General features: G+C 35.8%; 1 protein-coding gene across 4 annotated transcripts in view; it reads right to left on the bottom strand.

Moving 5' to 3' along the window:
• Window positions 1–20,414, bottom strand: part of LOC125667355 (multiple epidermal growth factor-like domains protein 11) — a 48,536-nt gene extending 28,122 nt beyond the window's left edge. Inside the window, exons 1-6 of one of the 4 annotated variants that reach the window (XM_056140877.1) lie at window positions 20,263–20,414; window positions 17,651–17,703; window positions 16,137–16,271; window positions 16,018–16,044; window positions 15,678–15,807; window positions 14,779–15,585 (exon numbers count right to left, since the gene is read on the bottom strand). In XM_056140877.1, the coding sequence (XP_055996852.1) occupies window positions 15,171–15,585; window positions 15,678–15,807; window positions 16,018–16,044; window positions 16,137–16,271; window positions 17,651–17,703; window positions 20,263–20,357 (855 nt within the window). In that variant the 5' untranslated portion in view covers window positions 20,358–20,414 and the 3' untranslated portion in view covers window positions 14,779–15,170. Of the gene's footprint in view, window positions 1–14,778; window positions 15,586–15,677; window positions 15,808–16,017; window positions 16,045–16,136; window positions 16,272–17,650; window positions 17,704–20,246 lie in introns of those variants that run through there. The other 3 variants (XR_008796052.1, XR_008796051.1, XM_056140878.1) reach the window with 3 other exon arrangements.
• Window positions 20,415–23,594: the final 3,180 nt, after the last annotated feature.

Here is a 23,594-nt window from a genome sequence, read left to right as displayed (position 1 = left end):
CAAAATGCCTGATAATTCATATGGGGGAACGATATGGACTCCCTAGATATTACGCCTCAGGAAGTGATTTTTAAACTCATTGCGATGGCACAGGTGTGGAAAGTGCGATATAACTTCAAACAAGTGTTTGTGTGTCAACTGTTGCCAAAGGAAGTAACTCTTGTGGTACAACCTTCGCAATACAATGAGAAAGTGAGGGAGGCAAACAAGTTACTAAAGGCAGAACTGTCTTGAACATCTAACAGTGCCATAAAATACTGGGAAATAAAAGAGATGAAGAAATCGATGGATAGTAATTATGTGGACGGGTACACTTCAAAAGGCAGTTTGGCGTGTCAAAATATTTTCGAAATATTAGAGGGGTCATCCTGACAGCTAAACGACACAATTAAGTTAAGTATCACATGTGTTTTTGAGAATGATGGGCTTTAAAAAAAATGTAATAAATAACATAATGTTATACTTCACAGATGGCTCATTACTGGATGGATAATTATATATACATTAAATCAGCAATTTTTCGAAATAATAACCAGTTCATATGGAATTTGTCTTATAATGCTGTATGGAGCGTATGGCAATTTAGCCAATTCAGATATGGAACTGGTCTGCCAGTTCAAATAAAATTGGTCTAGTGCATATATTAGAAAGATGTTCATATGAAACTTTATGATTCAATGGAACTCTGAATTTGATTAGTATTGGTTCAAATGGTTGAACAGTTCATGTGGAACTGGGCATTATCAACATATTTCAGTTCATATAGACCTCAAATAGGGTAACTGATACTCAGTTCAAATGTAACTGATGCGTTTATAAGGAACACCTTGCGTATCTTTTTCAATGGTATACAATGTACTGAAATAGAAATTTGATTTTGTCGTAATACACGTTTACATATTACAAGTCAAAGCAAACTCCAAACACATAAAAGTGATATAGGATCAAGAATTAAACAATGAAAACATCAGCACCAAAATTTCAAAATTCAAAATCTTCAGTATCTGATAAGCAATCTACATGTAACGAAGGACCCAGTATCTAACCCGGGTAATAGTTGGATTATCTGGCAGTGGTATAAAAAGGAATCTTAAAGTTCATACAATGGAAACAAAGTTCCAGGCTATAACAGTAGTCGAAAAAGACACAGAATCCAATGCAGCAATATTTCCCGTTTCCGTCTTCGTCATTATCACAGTGATCGGTTTATCATTTACAAAGCGTAACACAAATCCGGGTATCAGAAATACTGAACCGAACGTGAAAACTGATTATTGCTATGATAAACGACCGAAATTCGTAAAATGTAAGTGTTGCAGTATCAAATAAAGTAATAAATATACAATATACATGCAAATGCAAACGTATTGAAAATAATCCCTAACTTCAAACTAAAACTTTTTCCGTTTTAAAAGATGTGTTTATTTACCTGTCAAATAAAACGTGCAACATATTTGCTTTGACACAGAATTTATTGTAGTGTTTTCGTTGTTTTGTAAATAATAATTCCTTATTCAAGTTTAGAATTTATTCAAGTCCAAAAAGTACAAAATTAAAAACTGCATTTTAACACAACAATTTGTAAGAGTCAAAAGTAAAAGTAAAAAGTGAATAACAGACAAACTCACGCACGTCTCATCTTTGACAACTCCTCCCACGTTTCATTAAATGAACCAATAAAACAAATTTAAAAACGGTACTAAAATTAGGGGAAAGCTCAATGACATTAATTTACAGGACAGGAAACATTTTGAGTAAGCATATCAAATTCAAAGAAACACCAGTCTTAGATCTGACCATAAATTTGATAACAATTACAAGCGAATAGCATCGATACCGTAGGACGGGGTGAAAGATGTCAAGTTTGAGAAATTACAAACACGTGCAGCAATGTTCTTTCTAATGATCAAATAAAACAATTAAATTTCAATTATAGATTTTTAACAATTAATCAAAAACATTTAAACAATGCCTAAATCATTTTAAGTAAATCTAAGAAACTAACAAATTGTCTTTATCAAAGAAAATATATATACGCATGTATATAACATTATGTCAAATTCATTAACTTCGATTTCTCGAACCCTCGGATATCTCGAAGTTTTTCTTCGGTCCTAACAATTTCGAGATATCGAAGTTTACCTGTATATTAAGTCAAAGTGAATATATTTACCAGATATAAGCTTATATTTCACATTTTATGTATCTGATTTAAATCAGTATAACTATGTATGAGAGTTTGACAACAAATTGTTTATATATAAACAATTATAAACTCTCTGAGGCAATGCTTTTTTTTAAAGAAGGGAATAATAATGAATTGAATTTTTTCAGTTGAACCACAGGTTATGAAACAGGCCACTTCACATCCAAAGCGGAGAAAGGTGAGGGAGTCACGTGGAAGTGATACAACACCTAGGGGAGCACAACACAGTCAACGTCCGTAGGAAGAACCCCACGTGGCAAAGCAAGACCCTCTCGAAATCGGACGCGAGTTACCTCAGACGGTAGACCGACTATAGGCATAAGGCAAGGTACAGGACCTGAACAGATAAACACAGTTACACAAATGGCAAATGAACACAGATACACAACTGTTCCAAATTCTGTGGGCAACCAGAACCTGACTACTGAGACGATGACACAGATGCTATCAGCAGCCACCCCGGTTATTACACAAACTGTTATTTCAGTCCTACAGATCAGCAGCATGTTGCCTGGTGGGATGCTAAAGCAGAACAACTCAAGTATCCAGCCTAACCTCTCGGAGAGCAGTCCTACCAGCCCTGCCACTGGAAGTTCCACTGAGGAGGCTGCTGTGCAGAATGTGGGTGATGGAAATGGTGCCAATGGAGGAACACATAAGTCCCCAAATCTTGGTATTGCACAAGAACTGTTAGGTAATATGGCACCTGCCACTAGACAAACCAAAGAAAGTAGGGCGTTAAGAGTAAATTATGGACTAGCTCGTCCAATTTCATTGGGAGTAGATCCCAAGTTACGTGCAGATATTGTGTCGAATAAGAATATAGATTTTAGCGAATTGCTAAAACACAAGACATCTGAAGAGAAAGTTAACTATATTGCAGAAGAGAAAGATGGCAATTTGCAATTTGTTATATAGAAAACAGATAAACAATTTTACACAGTGGCAGGATGCATTCTATATATGTGCTGGTATTTATTGTCAAAGACACCCTCATCAGGCTCGTAATTTAATGAATTATGGGCAGATTATTTCTCAGTTGGCTCAGAAGTCAAGTATTGAAGGGGCATAAAGTTATGATGAAATTTTTCGTAAGTGGAGGGAAGAAGATCCAGACCATCTGCCATGGAAGGGGGTAAATGGGGAATTGCACACAGAAGCAATGGCTATAGGGTTGTCGAACTTTAAGAACAAGGGTTCTTTTCGTCCCCAGCAAAACATTTCCCTCAAACTCAGTGTCAACAAGACATTGTTTCACCTTGAAGGGAGCTCTTCAGACAAATTGTGCAAATATGGTCACTTCTGTCAGGTTTGTAAGGGCACCCACAGTAGATCATACTTTCCAAACAATTCTTTTGATAAAACTTTGCCTATGGGCTTGAGCTACTCTTGTCAGTTGTTTGAAGTGCTCAGCACATCCTTGCATTGGATAGCAGAGAATAAATAGGGTATACAAGGTTGTGCACATATTCTTGACGATTTTCTATTTGTTTACCCTGTACCTGCAAGGATGTGTCAGGTTGAATTAGATAGGTTTATGACAATGGCAGGGCAGATATGTCTCCCAATCAAGCAGGAGAGGACTGTTTTACCTACAACTTGCTTAGAATATAGAGTTAGATACAGTGTCAATGGAAATTAGATTGCCATTAGAAAAATGTCAGAAAATGGTGAAAAAACTCATGTCGTGAAATTGGGCGACACTTAGGGAATTACAGTCTCTGATAGGTCTGTTGAATTATGCTTGTGCAGCTGTATTGCCAGGTCGCACATTCTTGCGTAGGATAAATGATCTGACGAGAGGCATACAACAACCAAATAAAAAGAGGAGGCTTGATAAGGAGGCAAAGACTTAAGGGCTTGGTCATTGTTCTTGGATAGTTTCTATGGGAAAGGATTGATTCAAGAGCCCAAGCTTGAAACATCTGCCTCATTGTAGATGTATGCAGATACAAGTGGTGTTGGGTGTGGAGTATTATTTAGAACCCATTGGTTTGCAGGTCATCAGATTGGTTAACAACTGTAGAGGACTCTGTGTTGTCTTTTATTTCGAATTCACAGGGATATATTGAATCAACATAGGAATGAAAATGATTATTGTAATCAGATGAAACGTGCAGATAACAGTGATCAATCTCATAACTCCTAAAATCAATACAAAATAGATAGTTGGGCAAACACGGATCCCTGGACACATCAAAGGTATGATCAGGTGCATTTCGCAAATTCTATGGTCGTTATAACGATCTAGTTCGTCAATACAACCTATCATTGGGTCAAATGCTGTCTGACGTGTTTCATATCGATTGTTAGACCGTTCTTGGCACACTGATTTTGACTATGGATAACTCCGTTTACCTGATCGGGATGTAGGGCTCACGGCGGGTGTGACCGGTCGACAGGGGATACTTACTCCTCTTAGGCACCTGCCCAATAAAATCCTTTACCATCATTCTAATTCGATAAAGTCTTGTCGAATCGGGTTTCTACCTTTTTCATCGATAAAGTGGCATCGATCAGAAAAACCATGAACCAAAAATGGAATGCTACGCAAAACTACTTAGATACAGATTTACCTTAGTCAATCTCTAATGTTGTTTCAGCATGACACTGAACAAGAACTCAAAAGCTCCCTGTAAATCATGTGAACGCGACCCAATTCCCACCTTTCTTCTGAAGAAGTATATAGAACCATTGCTTCCCTTCATCACCAGGATCGACAGTCAATTCCTCCATCAACCTAACGTGGACTTCACAACGAAGTTTTGAAAAACTACTAGTATCGTCCAGTTTTCAATCTTTTATTTCTCGAGAAAGCTGTGGCTAGTAGAATTGATAGTCACCTTACCTCCTTTTCTTTACGGGATCCACTCCAATAAACATACTGTGCTCGATATTCTATGGAAACGGTTCCCTTTAAAGTACATAGCGATTACATGTCGGTACTCAATCAACAATCAACGACAGTCCTTGCCCTCTTTGGTTTGTCAGCAGCCTTTGATGTCATCGACCATGAAATACTACTTCAACGCCTTTTGTATCCTATGGAGTTAATGGTGATGGCCTATAATGGATCAGATCCTATTTACAAGATAGACACCAATGTTTTACCATTAACCCGTTAGGTCAGATATCCGTCAGTTACCTTTTGGTGTTCCCCAGGGGTCTGTTTTGGGACACAAATACTGTCTTATCGCAGGACCCATAGGAACAATATTTCATCGCCATGGTATGAAGTATCATTATTACGCGGAATCATGCATCGCAGACCTAGGATCTTGGAGGACATCGAACCTTCTTCAATTAAATCAAGACCAAATTGAACTAATTTTATGTTCAACGAAACAAAACTTAGGCTGTGTCACGTCTCGCGATGGGACACCATCCTATCAAGAGTACATGTGTGAAACAATTTGGCGTATTTTTCGATCAACATCTTGCAATGGAAAACCAAATGTCATCAGTCATCAAACCATGTTGTAAGAATTTGGTTTTTCTTATTTTTATTTATGGTGTTGAGTGTTTGTCAGGGCATAATCTCCCTAGCGCAACCTTTTGTTATGACGTCGTTAACAACCAAGTTGTTTATTTGTTAACTGCTGTTCAGATGTAAGAGATCAATTTTGGCAAGAATTAGAATTAATTCTACTTGTTTAGATTATTAATTTATGTTAAGTATTCAAGATTATTTAGCCTCTGTCACGTTATGTGCTACTATTTGATAAGAACACTTCAAACGACGTAATTTATTGAAATGTATTTTCATGTATTAATTGTATTGTTTGTTTCTTTCAGAGAATCGTCATGTTGTCACGTCATTAAATGAATATTGATCAGATTCGACGCATACTCGACTCCTTAATTCAAATGGCAGTTACACGTCATCATCTGATTTTTAACATCGGGAGGATAAGATGCTACTTGACAAAGGAAGCTTGAAAAACCCTGGTAAGCGCCCTTGTAACATCTAATCTTGATAATGGAAATTGTCTATACTTTGGAGTTGGGGAAAACATTGGACGGTCTTTAATCGGTGCGAAATACTGCTGCTCCTATAGTTGCGAAGTCGCCGAGACGAGAACACATATTTCCGATTCTGGCAAAACTCCTTTTGCTTTGGTTTCATCCATCACCGAAACCAACTCAAGATCTTTACCTTTACATATTGTTCCTTCCAGGGATCTGCGCCACATCACTTCACCATTTCCGTCAAGTGTTGAAGCAGCAACTCACTACAAGTGGTTTGTCAAGCTCTTCGTCCACATTGATAGTTTCCCACAGTTCTTTTGTTTGGAGATCGACACAGTTTTCTTCAAACATATACTGAATCAACACAATGTAGTATATGATAACCCGTATTCATTAGTCATCAAATTTGCATATAATATCCACACTGCTTACCATTGGATCAATTTCATGGATTAAAATTGATTTTGAACAACTGGCTTTTAATTGATTATCAATACTATTATCATATAATTACAGTTGATTTTTGCAAAACCCACTAAATGAAACTTCTATTTTCGCGTCATTTAAAATCACAAACTACTTCTAATTACTACTCATTTGAAATTATCAGAATTGTATATATAATACCTTTTGCAACATGCCATGTGAACACACCGTTGTAATGCTTGATCTCAGGCAGTTCATCCCGTATCAACTTCTGAATTTGGATATGGCGATCAGTTATGATGGTCCCTATCTGCAGATTGTTCTTTGTCCATTCAACAGTCAGCTTCAAACCTTTTTTTCATGATATTGCTGTTTTGCACCCAATTTCTCTATACCTGGTACATGGATTTATTCACATCATTTTTATATTAAGATCTATCAACAAACTGATAATTCTTTCACACACAGTAAATATGCTATGCTCTGTATTTGAAATAAGTTCGGTTAAATTGACTGCTAGCAAGCTGCATGATAAGTTGACAATTTTGCATTATTAATGCAGAAAATAAAACTGAATTCCTGCCTTTGCTAGTGACTTAAATTCGACATGTATTTAAAACCAAGACTTGATACGATCGTTAATTTACCTTCACTAGCTTAGTGTCGATGAAACGCCATCCTCGGTCAATGGTACTGCAAGATCCGAACTTGGCACAGTGATGATGTCAGTTGACACAGCCGTCGGCTACTATAACTTGTAATCTACCAAGACATTTCTTTCTTCCAAGGGATCAACACATTGTTCATTACAAGTGTTATCTTATATATTTAGTAGCATTTCTATATATCACGCACATTCTCCCATGCATGTTGTAAGGAAAGAGTTGAAGAGATGATTCGCATTAAAAATCAATAATTGAATACGTGATTTTTCTCAAATTTTACATTCAATGAATATAATTTTTCTGTATTAAACAATTTTAAAAGAAACAATTGTATGATTTGGAACTTTTTTTCTGAAAATGACTTATAATTCTAGGGTATATAATATAGGAGAGACGGTGTCCAATGATGTGTCATTTTTTTATTTTGCAAATTTGAAGAGCAATTGCAATCATATTTAACACAAGTGTTGATAATAGTGAACTACTATATTAGAGATTGGGAGGGGGTGGTATGGTAAGAAGTTATCGTATTGATCATCCTTAAGAGGAACTTGTTGGCTTGTTCTGCGTATGGTCAGTTTTTAAATCTAGGCAAGCTACTGACAAACACGATGATGGTGCAGGGGTTTCAACAGTCTCGATTAAAGTAAGTATTTCGCAAATTCTATAGTCGTTATAACAATCTTGTTTTCCAATACAACTTACCATTGGGTCTGACGTGTTTCATACCGATTGTTAGACCGTTCTTGGCACATTGAGTTTGACGACGGATAAATCCGTTTACCTGATCAGGATGTAGGGCTCACGGCGGGTGTGACCGGTCGACAGGGGATGCGTACTCTTCCTAGGCACCTGATCCCACCTCATGTTTGCCCAGGGGTCCGTGTATGCCCAGCTATCTATTTTGTATCGCTTATAAAAGTTATGAGATTGATCACTGTTCGTTATCTTCACTTTTCATTCAGTAAATAGATATTTCTGAGCAGAAATGCAAACTGTATTTACCTCCTATCATAGATTATATTTATTCTTTTATCGATTGGAAAGCATTGTACATATCCTTCTAATATTCCAAATCATTTACTTGGTTCAGTTTGCAATATTTACATTTGCCAATGTATTTCCTTATTTGACATTACTAATAAAATTGACATTCAATTTCGTAAAACCTGAAATGTGTCACGTGATTAGTCTTTCTTTGCGTATGAATGCAATCACCGCTTCAAGTACTTTCACCTGGATTATTGTTTATGCAGTGCAGTGCAGTGCAGGATGTAGAGGTCATTCCCGCCTTTTACCACTAATTTAAGAAATAGAAATAGTGTGAGTAAAATTCCAGATTGGCACCCAAAATGGCTGAGTATTTTAGCTAATAGTCTACTTTTACATGCCTCCTTTCGGAAATCCTGGATCTGCCACTGCAATGACATCACAACAGAAACAAAATGTCAGGAAAAAAACGCATCAGAATATTAATACAGGGTTTATTTTGTGAACAGACAAGAATTTCATCAATTAATAAAACAGAACATTAAAAAAACGTTCAGTTGTTTCATTTTGAAATACTTGACCCATCTATCCACTTTGAATTCTTTCAGATCCTCTAAATTTCTGTCGAAATGTGTTCAACAATTGCGTTTTCAACTTCAAGTAGGCCAACGCCAATTCCTCCATCGCTGATTGCGACCAAATCACATCACGGATGCTCTTCTTGTCTTCAATTCAGTTAACTTTACGCTCTAAATTACCTTTATTTTACACGTTTCGTATTTTTTAACCTTCTAAATTAGATATTTATATCTTCTGTTCTCTTGGATATTGTCCCTAAATATCTATTCGATAAACATTCAACGAACTATATTTTGTGTTCTACGATCGTGAATTTGGTCATCTGCTATATAAGCATGGAAGCTCAGTAAGAACACAAATAAAAATAAAAATTATAAATATACAAAAATTATAAATATACAAAATAAAATATATTTTTGAGTGTTATTGACATTTCACATGAAGTTGGTATGTGATCAACCCAAATTCATGCCATATCCCAATAACACTCAAAAATGATTTCTGAAATGTATGCAAGGTGAAGATAACGAACAGTGATCAATCTCATAACTCCTATAAGCAATACAAAATAGATAGTTGGGCAAACACGGACCCCGGGACACACCAGAGGTGGGATGAGGTGCCTAGGAGGAGTAAACATCCCCTGTTGACCAGTCACACCCGCCGTGATATGAGAAAAAAAAGTGTATAATCCATTTAATACTTTACAGCAATCTACTTTTTGCGGAGAGTCCCTCGAGCACAATCCTAAGTCCCTCATGACTAGTACAGATACTAGACATTTAATTAGATTGGAAATTATTTCTAGAATTTAAACGTTCATCATCTAAAAATAGGAAAGTGTATTTAACCGAATGTTAGTAAAATTGATATAACCCGTATACATGTTACCCAAACTCCCTCAGAATGTACATTTTTACCATTATTGATCTTCAATATGTGTGAAAAGTTTTTAATGTATATACATGTATAACTGTATTTAAAGTATATCAAAAATTAAGATTTCAAATAAAATGTTTTATAAAATAATATATTTTCTTACCTACCACACACACACAGGCAATATTGATTTATAATTAAATAATGAAACAATTAATGGTATATCTTTTACATATTGCTTATGTTTCACACAGGAAATTGAACGTTAAGTAGATAATAAAATATTTCGCGTTCGTAGCAGTTAGAAGTCACCTGGGTAACAATGTGCAATTCCGTAATGTTATCTGCGTGTTGGGAAAACCTAAATGTCCGGTTCTGGAACACTAGTTAATGGAAAATGTGTGACAGTCGACGACGTTTTGCATAAGTCACTTGATTTGCAAGAAAGAAAAAGAGGCTACATGTGTTACCATTTGAGCTCATTGTGCTCGTAAATATCATAAATAGGTAACGTAAGTTACATGATTTTCAGTGATTTACATTCCCTGAGAAATATATTATAGAACTTTAATAGTTTTAAACGTTTGAAAGTTTTGATAGGTCCTATATTCGTACTTCAATTTGAATGTTTTTCTCATTAATAGTCAGGACATACTTGACAACAGTATATTATGTAAAACTTATACGGTACCAATTTAGATGCACCAGATGCGCATTTCGACAAATAATGTCTCTTCAGTGATGCTCAACCGAAATGTTTGAAATCCAAAATAACTATGAAGTTTTAGAGCTAAATATAGCCAAAAACAGCGTGCCAAAAAAGTGAAGCCAAATTCGTCCAAGGATAAGAGCTATCACAAAGAATAAAGTGTGATAACTATCACAATCTACCCTCAAAATTAGTCAAAACGAGCAAGTTATTAGGAAATAAAATTTTATGAGCACAGCAAATAAAATCAATTACTAAATTGCCACTTTTCGAGCTCATAGATATGATTAAAATCCTTACATTTCCTATTTTCTCCCAAATGTGTTAATTTGTTTTTCTAAATTGACTTTGAAAAGTATAGATGCACATTATCATATCATAAATTTTACTTACCTTTAAAGAGACTGATTAACACAACACCCCCCCCCCATTTTGTTTTTCACTTTTAATGATCAAAATCTATTATCTAATGTGTTTCACATAATCTCACCTCTAGTATACCTAGGGGTCCATGTTTGTCCAACTTTCTATTTTGTATTTCTTACAGGAGTTATACGATTGATTATAGTTCTTTATTTTTCCTTTCATTTACTTGATTTTTTTGTATGTAGAGAAAGTGATATGCATCTTCTTTGCTTTCCACAGATAAGCTCCCTGTTTCATCTGTACATATCGATAACCAGTTGTTTCTTTATTTAGCATGGATGTATGAAAGGTGAAGATAACGAACAGTACTCAATCTCATAAATCCTATAAGCAAATTAAAGTTGGGGAAACATGAACCCCGAGGCATACAAGTGGTGGGATCAAGTGCCTAGGAAGAGTAAGCATCCCCTGTCGACCGGCCATACCCGTCGTGAGCCCTATATATTGATGAGGTAAACGGAGTTATGCTTAATCAAATTAATGTGTTTAGAACGGCCTACATATTGTAACTATCGGTATGAAACAAGTCAGACAGGACTTGACCCAATGATAGCTTGTATTGGTAAACTAGATCGTTATAACGACCATATAATCTGCGAAATGCTGACTTTAAACGAGATTGTTGAAATCCCTGAACCATCAACTTGTTTGTAAGTAGGCTGTCTTGGTTTAAAAACTTACCATATGCAGGACAAGCTCTTGCGTATCGAATCAGCTGAGAGATATAAACATCATATACAGGTGATAAGGGAATATTGCTACATAAATAAATTTGACGATGGAGAAAGAAAATTGCTTATCTTTGACGGCATCTATTCCTTTGTTTATATTTATACGGAGCTTGCGGCATGATTCGGAATAGATATCATTCATGACCCGTGGTGGTTTAAAGAGCCTTGGATTGGCGACATCCACAATCACAGAGTATATAGATATATTCAAGTGTTAGAAAATTCAAGTATAGATAAACAACATAGACCATATGGGCGGTTTAGAATTTACTGTTTGGACTACATTTCTATGAAATATCCCGAGAGATGTTGCTTTCTGGATTTTAAGCTTGAGGAATTTCATTTCCAAATCGTAAAAAGAATTTGTTATTTTATCAGATTTTCTGAAAAAATAAATATAATCTGCTCATATGCACGTGACTTGAAAGATAAACATCGATATTTCCTACAACATTTATCTCATCTCTGCGGAAGCCCTGCTGCATTTCCTTCACCATTCTTTCTTATGTTTGAACACATTGATACTAGAGTTAGTACAGAAGCACTGTGAGGTCATTACCATCCAAACATTCTGGGAATAAGAATCAATTCGATACATTAAGAGTAAGACAAACACTGATCCTTAGACACACCAGAGGTGGGATCAGGTACCTAGGCGGAATAAGCATCCCCTGTTGACCGGTCACACTTGTAGTGAGGCCTTTATGTTCTTAAAATAAGGGGACTAATCCGAAGACAAAATCAGTATGTAAAGAACGGTCTAACAATTGGTAGGAAGCACGTCAGACAACACTCGACTTAATGACAAGTTTTGTTTGCAATATAATGACCATAGAATTTGCAAAATTCTGCCTTCAAATGAAGCTGCCTCTCCCCTCTGTCGGCACGGGTTCGAATCCCGCTCGCCCCGGTAAGTGAGAAAGTTTCCCAGTTTACTTTCGGAAGGTCGGTGGTCTCTTTAGGTACATTGTATCTGGGTTCTCTCTTACACTGATAAAAACTGGGCGCCACCAGATAACTGAACAATTGTTGAGTGTGACGGAAAACATCAATCAATCAATCAATCAAATGCAACTGTTGAAATCCCTATAACATAAATTTATTTGTCAGAAGCGCCTCGATTTAAAATTGATCATCGCAAAACTCGCTCTCGTAACTAGAATCAGCTAGGAGACATAAATACCATATGCAGGTGATAATGGAATATTGGAGTTATGCGATTGATCACTGCTCGTTATCTTCACCTATCATGCTTCTAAAGCGTAAGCTGTTAAATCCACCTCTGACACCATTCTTTTGTTTGAGCGCTTTGAGTTTCTTATAAAATGTCTTATAAATTTCACATTGAAATCAAAGTTTGTTCTGCGTATAGTAAGTTTTTAAATCGAGACAAGCTACTGACAAACAAGTTGATGGTGCAGGGATTTCAACAGTCTCGATTGAAGTCAACATTTCGCAAATTATAGGGTAGTTATAACGATATAGTTCGTCAATACAACCTATCTTTCTGTCAAATGCTGTCTGACGTGTTTCATACCGATTGTTAGGCCGTTCTTGGCACACTGGTTTTGACTACGGATATAGGGCTCACGGCGGGTGTGACCGGTCGACAGGGGATGTTTACTCCTCCTAGGCACCTGATCCCACCTCTGGTGTGTCCAGGGGTCCGTGTTTCCCCAACTATCTATTTTGTATTACTTACAGGAGTTATGAGATTGATCACAGTTCGTTATCTTCAATTTTCATAGAGCATATCTTTTCCAACATGCCATACACTGTACATCATAGTAATGTTTGGTTTCTGGCAATCTTGCCTTATACAAGCGCACACTTCAGATTTCGAGATGGCAATCGGTTATGATGGTCCCAATCTGCAGATTGTTTTTCGTCCCTTTAACAGTCCGCGTCAAACCTTTCTCCATGGCATTCCTGTTTTCCACCTCATTGCTCTACAGAAAACTGATATACCCGGTACATAATAGGATATCATTTTTATCTTTTGATCTATCAACAAACTGATAATTCTTTCATACACAGTAAATATGTCATGCTCTGCATTTGAAATAAGTTCGGTCAAATTGAGTGCTAGCAATTAGCTGCATAAGTTGATTTTTTTTGGTATTATTAATGCACAAGATAAACTCAATTCTTACCTTTCCTAGCGACTTAAATTTGGCATGTATTTAGAACCAAGAATTGAGACGACAGTTAATTTACCTGCACTAGTTTTGTGTCGATGACAACGCCGTCCTCGGTCAATGGTACTGTAAGATCCGAATTTTGCACAGTGGCCAGTTGAGTCGACACGGCCGTCGACTCCTATAATTGGTAATCTACCAAGACATTTCTTTTTTCCAAGGCATCAACAAACTGTTCATTACAAGTGTTCTCTTCATAGAATCTTTAGTAGCATATTTATATATCACGCACATTCTCCCATACATGCTGTAAGGAAGGGGTTGAAAACAGGATTCGTATTAAAAATTACTTAGTATAGTTGTTTTTTTTTTTTTGTTTTTTTTTTTTTATCAAAAACCTGAATATGTGATGTTTCTCAAGTTTTACTGTCAATAAATATAATTTTTCTGTATCAAACAATTTTTAGAGAAAAAATTGTATGATTTCAACAACGGGATACTTCGGTGTAAAAAGGACTCATCAATTTTTATTTCGGAAATTCAACAAAAAATTGCGATCATATTTTACACAACTGTTGGTGATAGTGCATTATTTCATTAGAGAATGGGGAAGGCCATATAGTAAGAAGTTATGCTTCCGATCATCATTAAGAGGAACTTGTTGGTAGGAGTTGTGAGATTGATCACCGATCGTTATTTTCACCTTTCACCTTTCATTCATTAAATAGATAAATCTTTCTTAGGAGAAATTTAAGCAGTATTTATCACCTACCCTGGGTAATATTTATCCACTTATCGATTGGAAAGCATTATACATATTCTTCTATTTCCCATTCTTTTACGTTGTTCAATTTCCAATGTATGTATAGTGTACTGTAAATATTGGGTACAACGTATACTTCATAGGTTGTTCACTACTTATGTCGTCTAATCTGTGATACATTTGTCTGTAAACAGCATTCAAAAATTGCATTTTTAAAAAGATTAAAAAAAGGAAATCAAAGATAAATAACTGTATAATTCATTTAATATAGTAATCATACTAGATACTTTACAGCAATCTACTTTTTGTGATAACGTCTGAGGAAAGTCCCTCGAGCACAATCCTAAGTCCCTGATGACTAATATAGATACGATACATTTAATAAGATTGGGAATTATCTCTAGAATTAAAATATTCATCATTCCAAATACCAGCGAAGTAGATTTAAGCGAAAGTGAGTAGAATTGGTATAACTCATATACATGTTTCCCAAAAGCCCTCAGAAATCAGAAGTATTCATTCAATGTATACAAATGCACAACGAATCAACCAATGCAATGTATTTAACAAATATATGATGAAAGCGATATGAGATGACAATGAATAACAATGTTGTATAACTCTGACTTCGTCTTATCATAAACTTTCTAGTCCCGATAGAGATACCTAGATGGTAAAATCAGACTTCGTCAAATCCATTCGGGGTGAACTAGACTATAAGGTCTGGAGTTTTGTGCACTACGTCGGTCAGTGGAGGGGTGTCTCAAACGTTCTTGCATATCTCCTCCATCAGAAGTGTCTGTGCTACTTCCACTTTCTCCATCCCCCAGTACATGTGGATTACGTATTATGACCGTACTGTACTGGTCTGCTGGGATATCTACTGACGTAAATTTAGGGAATATGATTCGACTGTAGTCATGTGTCACGTGCTTTTCAAATTCTCTATTATACGTGTATTTCGTAATATCGATGTCACTGTATTGTCTATGTTCGTGTGCATTGCTGATGTAATGAATCAACTGAATGTTTTGTGACTTTTTCTGTGGGATTGACTTCATTTTCATGGCGTTGTCCACTTTATACTTTCCTTGTCTTCGTGTTCTTCAAAAATAGTTAGAAAAACGAACTTGACAAGTTGACAATATTTGCATGTGCATACTCATAAGTATGAATTTCTAGATTTGCATACTTACCTATATAAGCAGATCATGAAACACATGATGAAACTTAGAATAGGCAGAGTCGTTATTGCAGGAACCATTAGTCTAACAAGCGGGCATGCCTCTTTGTTGTATGTCGTAGTTTGTGCGTTTTCCGAATCTACTACTCATTAATGGAGAAATACAGGTTATTTAAAATGAAATTCGTTGAAATCATATCAATATAATCGTGTAATCATATTTTGATATAATATTTTATATCAGTTGAGGGGAAGCTTGATTGTAATGTCAGGGCTTCACCATACCGATATTTAGTCCTTTGTAAGATCGATTTTGTTAGTACATTTTTGTATATAGCATGAAGGGTACTTACATGTGTGTACCTCACTTGTGGTTTGTGCTATAATGATGAAGTGAACAAACATTTAAATCTTTGCATGGACTAATAACAATGTCTTTTTTCTAATTTATCAAACCAAATGCCAAACTTACTTTTGGTTTCGATGCAACCGACGTACTGATTACAGGTTTCTGATTTTGTACAGTTACAAGCCTCTTTACACGATTTTCCGAAATATCCATCCACACATTGTTTTTCGCAATTATCTCCGAAGAAACCAACACACTCTGTTTGCAAAAAACAAGTTGTAATCAAACACATGATGGATAGTTTTAAAGAATTTAGTTCATGCTATTCTGTAATTAGAACATTTATGTTGTAAATGTCTTGTAAATTTTATTATGAATCCCAATTAATTGATTTTGATTAAAGGACATTTATAAATGGTTACCAAAGCAACCATATACAATTCTCTATCAGATAAAAGGTGGAATATTCATTAGAATTTTCTTGTAAATTTCTTTGTACAATTCACTTAATTTTCTCTAGAGCACAGTTCAATCGATATCTGATTCTAAAAAATGTGAATACCATACCTAGTAGAATAGAGTGCATAAATTCTGTTAGATACAAATCTGTTGTGTAAATTACCAAATTATTCAATGAAAGTGTACCTACTGCTCAGCAGAAAATGTGTACATGACGTCAAACCCACTTGATGTTATTGACCACGAGTAACTGATTTGTCTGAATCTTACAGATAGTTGTATTTGATAATTAACACAATCGTTATCATTTCCCTACAAAATCGCTCTGGTGTCATTTACATGTACCAGACTGTTTGATAGATGACCTGGGGTTTTTTGTTTTACATTCTTGTGAAGCATAACTTATTCGAAAACGTCTACGTGAGAGGAAGAAATATCTTGCTGTGGCCTTCAATTCTATATTTACATTTATCTATTAACAATAATAATTTTCATTCATATGTTGAATCGATATATCTCTGTGAACTCGATATAAAGGACACCACAAAGTCGTCCACTTCTGCTTCATACATGAACTTAGATATTATATTGACAATTGATATTAACGGCAAAATAACAACCCAACTTTATGACAAACGGGATGATTTCAGCTTCTCCATCGTCAACTTCCCATATTTATGTCGCAATGTTCCATTATCACTTACACATGGTGTTTATATCTCTCAACTGATTCGATACACAAGAGCTTGTTCTCCGTAAGGTCAGTTTTTAAATCGAAGCAGTCTACTGACAAACAAATTGATGGTGCAGGGGTTCCAACAGTCTCGTTTAATATCAGCACTTTGCAAATTCTATGGTCGTTATAACAATCTAGTTTGCCAATACAAACTATCATTGGGTCAGATGCTGTCTGACTTGTTTCATACCGATTGTAAGGCCGTTCTTGGCACACGTATTTTGACAACGGATAGATTCGTTTACCTGATAAAGATTTTGGGCTCACGGCGGGTGTGACCAGTCAACAGGGTATGCTTACTCCTCCTAGACACCTGATCCTACATCTGGTATATCCAGGGGTTCGTGTTTGCCCAACTCACTATTTCGCATTGCTTGTAGGAGTTAAGAGATTGATAACTGTTTGTTACCTTCACCTTTCCCTAATATACTGAACCACTTACCAATGCATTCACCTTTTATTTTTCTGTAGCTCGAACAACATTCTTTTGTCTTACTGTAAAAGATGAATTTAGAGACAGTTAACTTAATATTGAAACTAGGTGGTTCTATATTGTAGAAACGAAGAAATTTTATTCTTTAACTTTTGTTTACAAAATAGCTACATACTTGATTATAATTAGATCAGTCCGTATTTTGTACTCGTTTTGGGAGTTGCGATTGATTACTGTTCGTTATATTAACTTTTCATTAATAAAATATGTTTATATTAAGTTTACATATAATACTCTGATATGTTAACGGTGGTATCTTAGGGGCGAGAGCGCTGCCATTGTATACTTTTATGTGGATTTATCCATCACATGCACATGTTTAGGGCTGGTATATATAAGTGTAATTAATTAAATGTGGAGCATGTGTACTTAGTCATCGTTGGATATATTTTTCTACTTATTACCTATACCAATTGACATTTTGTGCAATTTTAATATATATATATATATATATATATATATATATATATATATATAAAGCACTAAATAATCACAACTAGGTACTGAAAATTTTCGCCCCAGCCCGGGGTCGAACCAGCGACTTACGGCACCCACCGCCTAGCAAGACTGTCAAACCAGTGCGTAAGTCCACTCGGCCACAACGACTTCGTTAATTGATTTTCACATGTATCGTTTAGATCCTAGGGGTAAACGTAAGGTTGGGTGTTATAATTGTTTGTTTGTGCTTTATATATATATATATAGATAGATAGATAGATAGATAGATAGATAGATAGATAGATAGATAGATAAATCTAAGTGTGTTCAGCATGACTGATTCTGAACGGAGTAATTGAATAGTTTTCTTGTTTTTTAATGTACATTTGTATGGGTTGAATTATCCACTTTAGTTCTTATATTAATATCATGGATGTTTTCATTTTTTCTCCTCCTAATTATGCTTGGTAAAGGGAAAAGAACTGACACCACTGCCACATATACCGACAATATTGATTTATCATTGAATTATGAAATAATAAACATTTACACTGGAAATAGAAAGTTAAGTACATAATAAGATATTTCGCGTTTGTAGTGACTTGAAGTCACCTGGATAACAATGTGTAAATCCGTAATGTTCTCCCTGTGTTGGGAAAACCTAAATGTCCCGTTCTGGAACACTGGTGAATGGAAAATGTGTTACGGTCGGCGACGTCTTGCATAAGTCTCTCGACTCGAAAGAAAAAGAAGGTATATGTGTTACAGTTAGAGCTCACTGTGCTGGCAAGTATCATAAATACGTAAAATAACAGTTACACGTTGCTAGTGATTTACATTCCCTGGGAATTATATTATAGATCTTTAATAGTTTTGCGTGCTATTTTGATCGATAAAACTTTAATACTTTGATTTAGTTTTTCGAAATTATACAATACTTACAATTCCAAATACGTTTGACACTTTGCTATTCTATATCAATTGATAATAGTTACCATAATACACAATACTTGACAACAACTGATTGATATATTTTTGATGAAAGTCATTTTAGCAAGCATTGTTACCTTTTAAAATCAGAAGGCATTTAAGAAAAGAAGTAGTAGCAGAACAGAAGAAGGCTGATATACCACAGTTGTAACTGAGAGAACAACCGAAGACGTTTCACATCAGTAGCAAGTGCTCCTTCGCAAAGCGCAGTATTTAAGGCGAAAATCACGAGCCTTTCGGGTATGACCTTTAAAACGGAAGTTATGTTTCACAGTAGATACATCTAAACACGTGGTACTTCACCTAAACCTAATGAATTTTTACATCAGCAAATGTTATCTAATGAGACATAAAACAATAAATAATCCAGCTGAGCGCCTTGCATAGATCAAAACTTATGGTGCTTCACCTAAACCTAGTAAATTTTTACATCAGCAAATGTTATCTAATGAGACATAAAAACAATAAATAATCCAGCTGAGCGCCTTGCATAGATCAAAACTTCACCTAAACTTAGTAAATTTTTACAATAGTAAAACGTTATTTAATGAGACATAAAACAATAAATAATCCAGCTAAGCGCCTTGCATAGATCAAAACTTCACCTAAACCTAGTAAATTTTTACATCAGTAAAACGTTATCTAATGAGACATAAAAACAATAAATAATCCAGCTGAGCGCCTTGCATAGATCAAAACATATGGTGCTTCACCTAAACCTAGTAAATTTTTACATCAGTAAAACGTTATCTAATGAGACATAAAAACAATAAATAATCCAGCTGAGCGCCTTGCATAGATCAAAACTTCACCTAAGCCTAGTAAACTTTTACATCAGTAAAACGTTATCTAATGAGACATAAAAACAATAAATAATCCAGCTGAGCGCCTTGCATGGATCAAAACTTCACCTAACCCTAGTAAATTTTTACATAAGTAAATGTTATCTAATGAGACATAAAAACAATAAATAATCCAGCTGAGCGCCTTGCATAGATCAAAACTTCACCTAAACCTAGTGAATTTTTACATCAGTAAAACGTTATCTAATGATTCACTTTCCACGTAAAGCAATAAATAAACCTGTTGAAAGACTTATTCTTATTTCACTTCTTACATTACATCAATCGTACTTTGAATCTCCTTTATTGCATACTCCTTCTTTTGCACAAACAGTCCATTTTAGATAAAATGCATATAATATGAAAATCTGCAGAAAAACGACCATTTTGATAACTGTTCTGGAAATGTTGGATTTTTAAGAAATATGATCGTATATTCGTACTTCAATTTTAATCGTGTCCTCGTTTATAATCACGACACACTTGAATTCACGAAAGTGTATCACACGCTATAAAGAATAAAGTGCGATGACTATCAAAATCTGCCCTCTAATATACTCAAAACGAACAAGTTATGAAATAAGATTTTATGAGCACAGCTAATAAAATCAATTACTGAATTGACACTTTTAGAGCTCATAGATAGGAACAAATTCTCGGAAGTTCTCATTTTCTCCCATGTATGCTAATTTTTGCTAAATTGGCTTTGAAAATATAGGTGTACATTATCATATCATAAATTTTACTTCCCCGTGTAATTTTATTATTTGCCTTCTTTCCCATGTTATACTAGTCTTTAAAGAGACTGATTCACGATCCCACTTTTCTTTTCACTTTTAATGATCAAAATGAAAGGTGAAGATAACGAACAGTGATCAATCAATCTCATAACTCCTATAAGCAATAAAACATCTACTGTCTAATGTGTTTAAAGGGTTTCATTTGATCACACCTCTGGAATGTCCAGGGGACCGTGTTTGTCTAACTCTCTATTTTATATTCCTAATAGGAGTTATATGATTGATCACTATTCGTTGTGTCCACCTTTCATTTACATTTAGAGCCTACATGATTTTTATGTATGAAGAGAAAGTGATACGCATCTCCTTTGCTCAACACATATATACGCCATGTTTCATCTGCACAGATCAATAAGTCATTGTTTCTTTATTTAGCATGGATTATATTTATACAACGTTTACCAAATGGGGAATACTTGGGCGGTTTCGAATATATATAATACATAAATTCTAACATTTATATTCATTTACTAAATCACTGCTTGTTTACATTGCTTCTATTTTGTTGCATAAAACGAACTCCTAGCCTCTGTCACAATTGTATTGTGAGGTACGTCAACACATAAACATGACGTCACACTTCGTCTCACTCTGCCTTTTATCAACATTGCACGATGCACTGTATTTTGGAGCTAGGAGACTTCAAGATTGGGATGACAATCTACTTAAGTTCAAAATCTTAATCCGAGGTGTGACTTGCGAGATCTTTGTAACACATGTTGTATTTTTTCAAATCATTACGCGTGCTTTAGCTAGTTCATAATCCGTTCATAGTAAATATGAACGGATTGTGTCGCGTGCTGAAATTGGTTTGTTCATAGAGGAAAATGCGATTTGTAATATAAATATATTTCTATGAAATATACCACGAGATGTTGTTTTCTTGATTCTAAGCTTGATGAATTTCATTTTCTAATCGTAAAAATAATTCATTGTTATAATATCAGATTCTATGAAAAAATAACTAGAATCTGATTAGTTATTTGGTCATATGCACGTGACGTAAAAGATAAATATCGCAGTTTCCTAAAACATAAATCGTATCTCATTTTTGCGGAAGCCCTGTCGCATTTCCTCTCCCATTCTTCCTTATGTTTGAACACATTGGTACTAGAGTTAAAAACTAGTCAATCTGTCAAAATTTAAGCCAAACCTCAAACTAATGCCAGTTATCATTATTTAGATAAATGCCTTTAATCCATGGGCAGGCGCGACAACTCCTGTGTCCTTGTCCAACTCCAAACGTTTTGGCGACCTTATGCTTAATCATATTCTATAGCATGTAATCAAGCCTGTACTGACACTGATCATCTGCAGCATTGTCCGGCCATTTTACCATTGTCCTAGCAGAAGATATTTGGAATAGAAATTCATTAACATCGACATTATGCCGCCCAAGAAAAGACCCGGAGCTACTGTTAACAACAAAACGAAGAGCCGTAAAACGCATGGTACAGGGGTTAAAACCCGAAACTGGGGTGAAACGCCGAGGTCAACAAATACAAAGACGACGGGTCGAAATATTACCCCCATAATGGTAGACCTTCATGATTGATCCCCCCTCCCCCCCTCCCCCCACGGTCACCAGTTTTCCGCCCAAGCCAATTTCCTAGGGTATCGATGCTGTATGTGAAGCTCAAGCGGGCCTAAACGGGACAGGGTCAACAGGTAATCATGTTATCAACTTTGTTGGTCATGATTCTATGTATCACTATAATCAGTCAGGCCAAAATCATGCAACATTAACAGGCTTATCGTTTGGTGAACGGGTTCATGTCAGTCGGCCAAATGCCGAGTTAAACATATTTGACCCAGTAGGATTTCATGTACCTCCGGCCATTAAATCTAAAATTTGGGCAGGGCAGTGCATTGATTTGCCCCTCCTTTTGAAGCAAAGCCCGCAACTTGCGCACTGACCCCCATGTTACTGGGGAGCTTGTTGTCAAGGATGGGCAAATCATGATTGAAAAACAGCAGCTTAAAACTATAACCAACATTCATACTTGGACAACAGCTTTTATCATTTACATGTCTATTTATTTAGAGAAGTTCTCAGACAAAGGTCAGGAACTGTTAAAATACATGCACAACATTCGCGTCGCAGCTAGCAGAGTAGACCATGCTGGTTGGTCCAAGTATGACGAGCAATATCGCCTTAAAAAAGAGCGGTACCCATCATCATCATGGGGGGTGGGGGGGGATGGGGGTGGATTCAGAATTATGGGTCATGTACATATCAGCCCCGCAGCTTGAGCAGTCAACTCGGGTTACTGACAGCTATTCGGTCAACAGTGGGAATAATTTTCCCTTTCGTGGCAATTTTAGACAAAAACAACAAATCACACAGGGACATAACACCCAGAGCGGAGGACAAGGGGCCAAATATAATCAATTCCCCAACAAAATTTCAAAGCCAATAGGTATCTGTTATGCCTTCAATAGGGACTCCTGTTCTTTCAACCCCTGTAAGTTTCGACGCCGATGCACGGCCTGTTGCGGACCACACCAAATTTGTATAGCTTGGCGCATACCCCCATCAAATATCTTGAGTTATGTAATGCACTTTCATCATACCCTGTTATACCAGATAGAATTCAGAGCATGCATGGTTTTAAATTTGGTTTTCTCCTGCATTATGCAGGCCCACGGACACATAGGGAAGCCAAAAATTTGAAGTTAGTACGCTTAGTATCTATGATGGTAAAATAAAAGTTAGATAAGGAAGTTAGCTTGGGTAGAATGGCAGGCCTTTTTGACGCCATTCCTTTTCCTAATTTAAGAGTTTCACCAAAAATGATGGTGACCAACGTTTGATTCATCATC

The sequence above is a fragment of the Ostrea edulis genome, chromosome 6 (assembly GCF_947568905.1).
Source record: "Ostrea edulis chromosome 6, xbOstEdul1.1, whole genome shotgun sequence".
Classification (NCBI taxonomy): domain Eukaryota; kingdom Metazoa; phylum Mollusca; class Bivalvia; order Ostreida; family Ostreidae; genus Ostrea; species Ostrea edulis.
The sequence above is the reverse complement of the archived record's forward strand: the minus strand, read 5'-3'. Positions and strand labels throughout refer to the sequence as shown.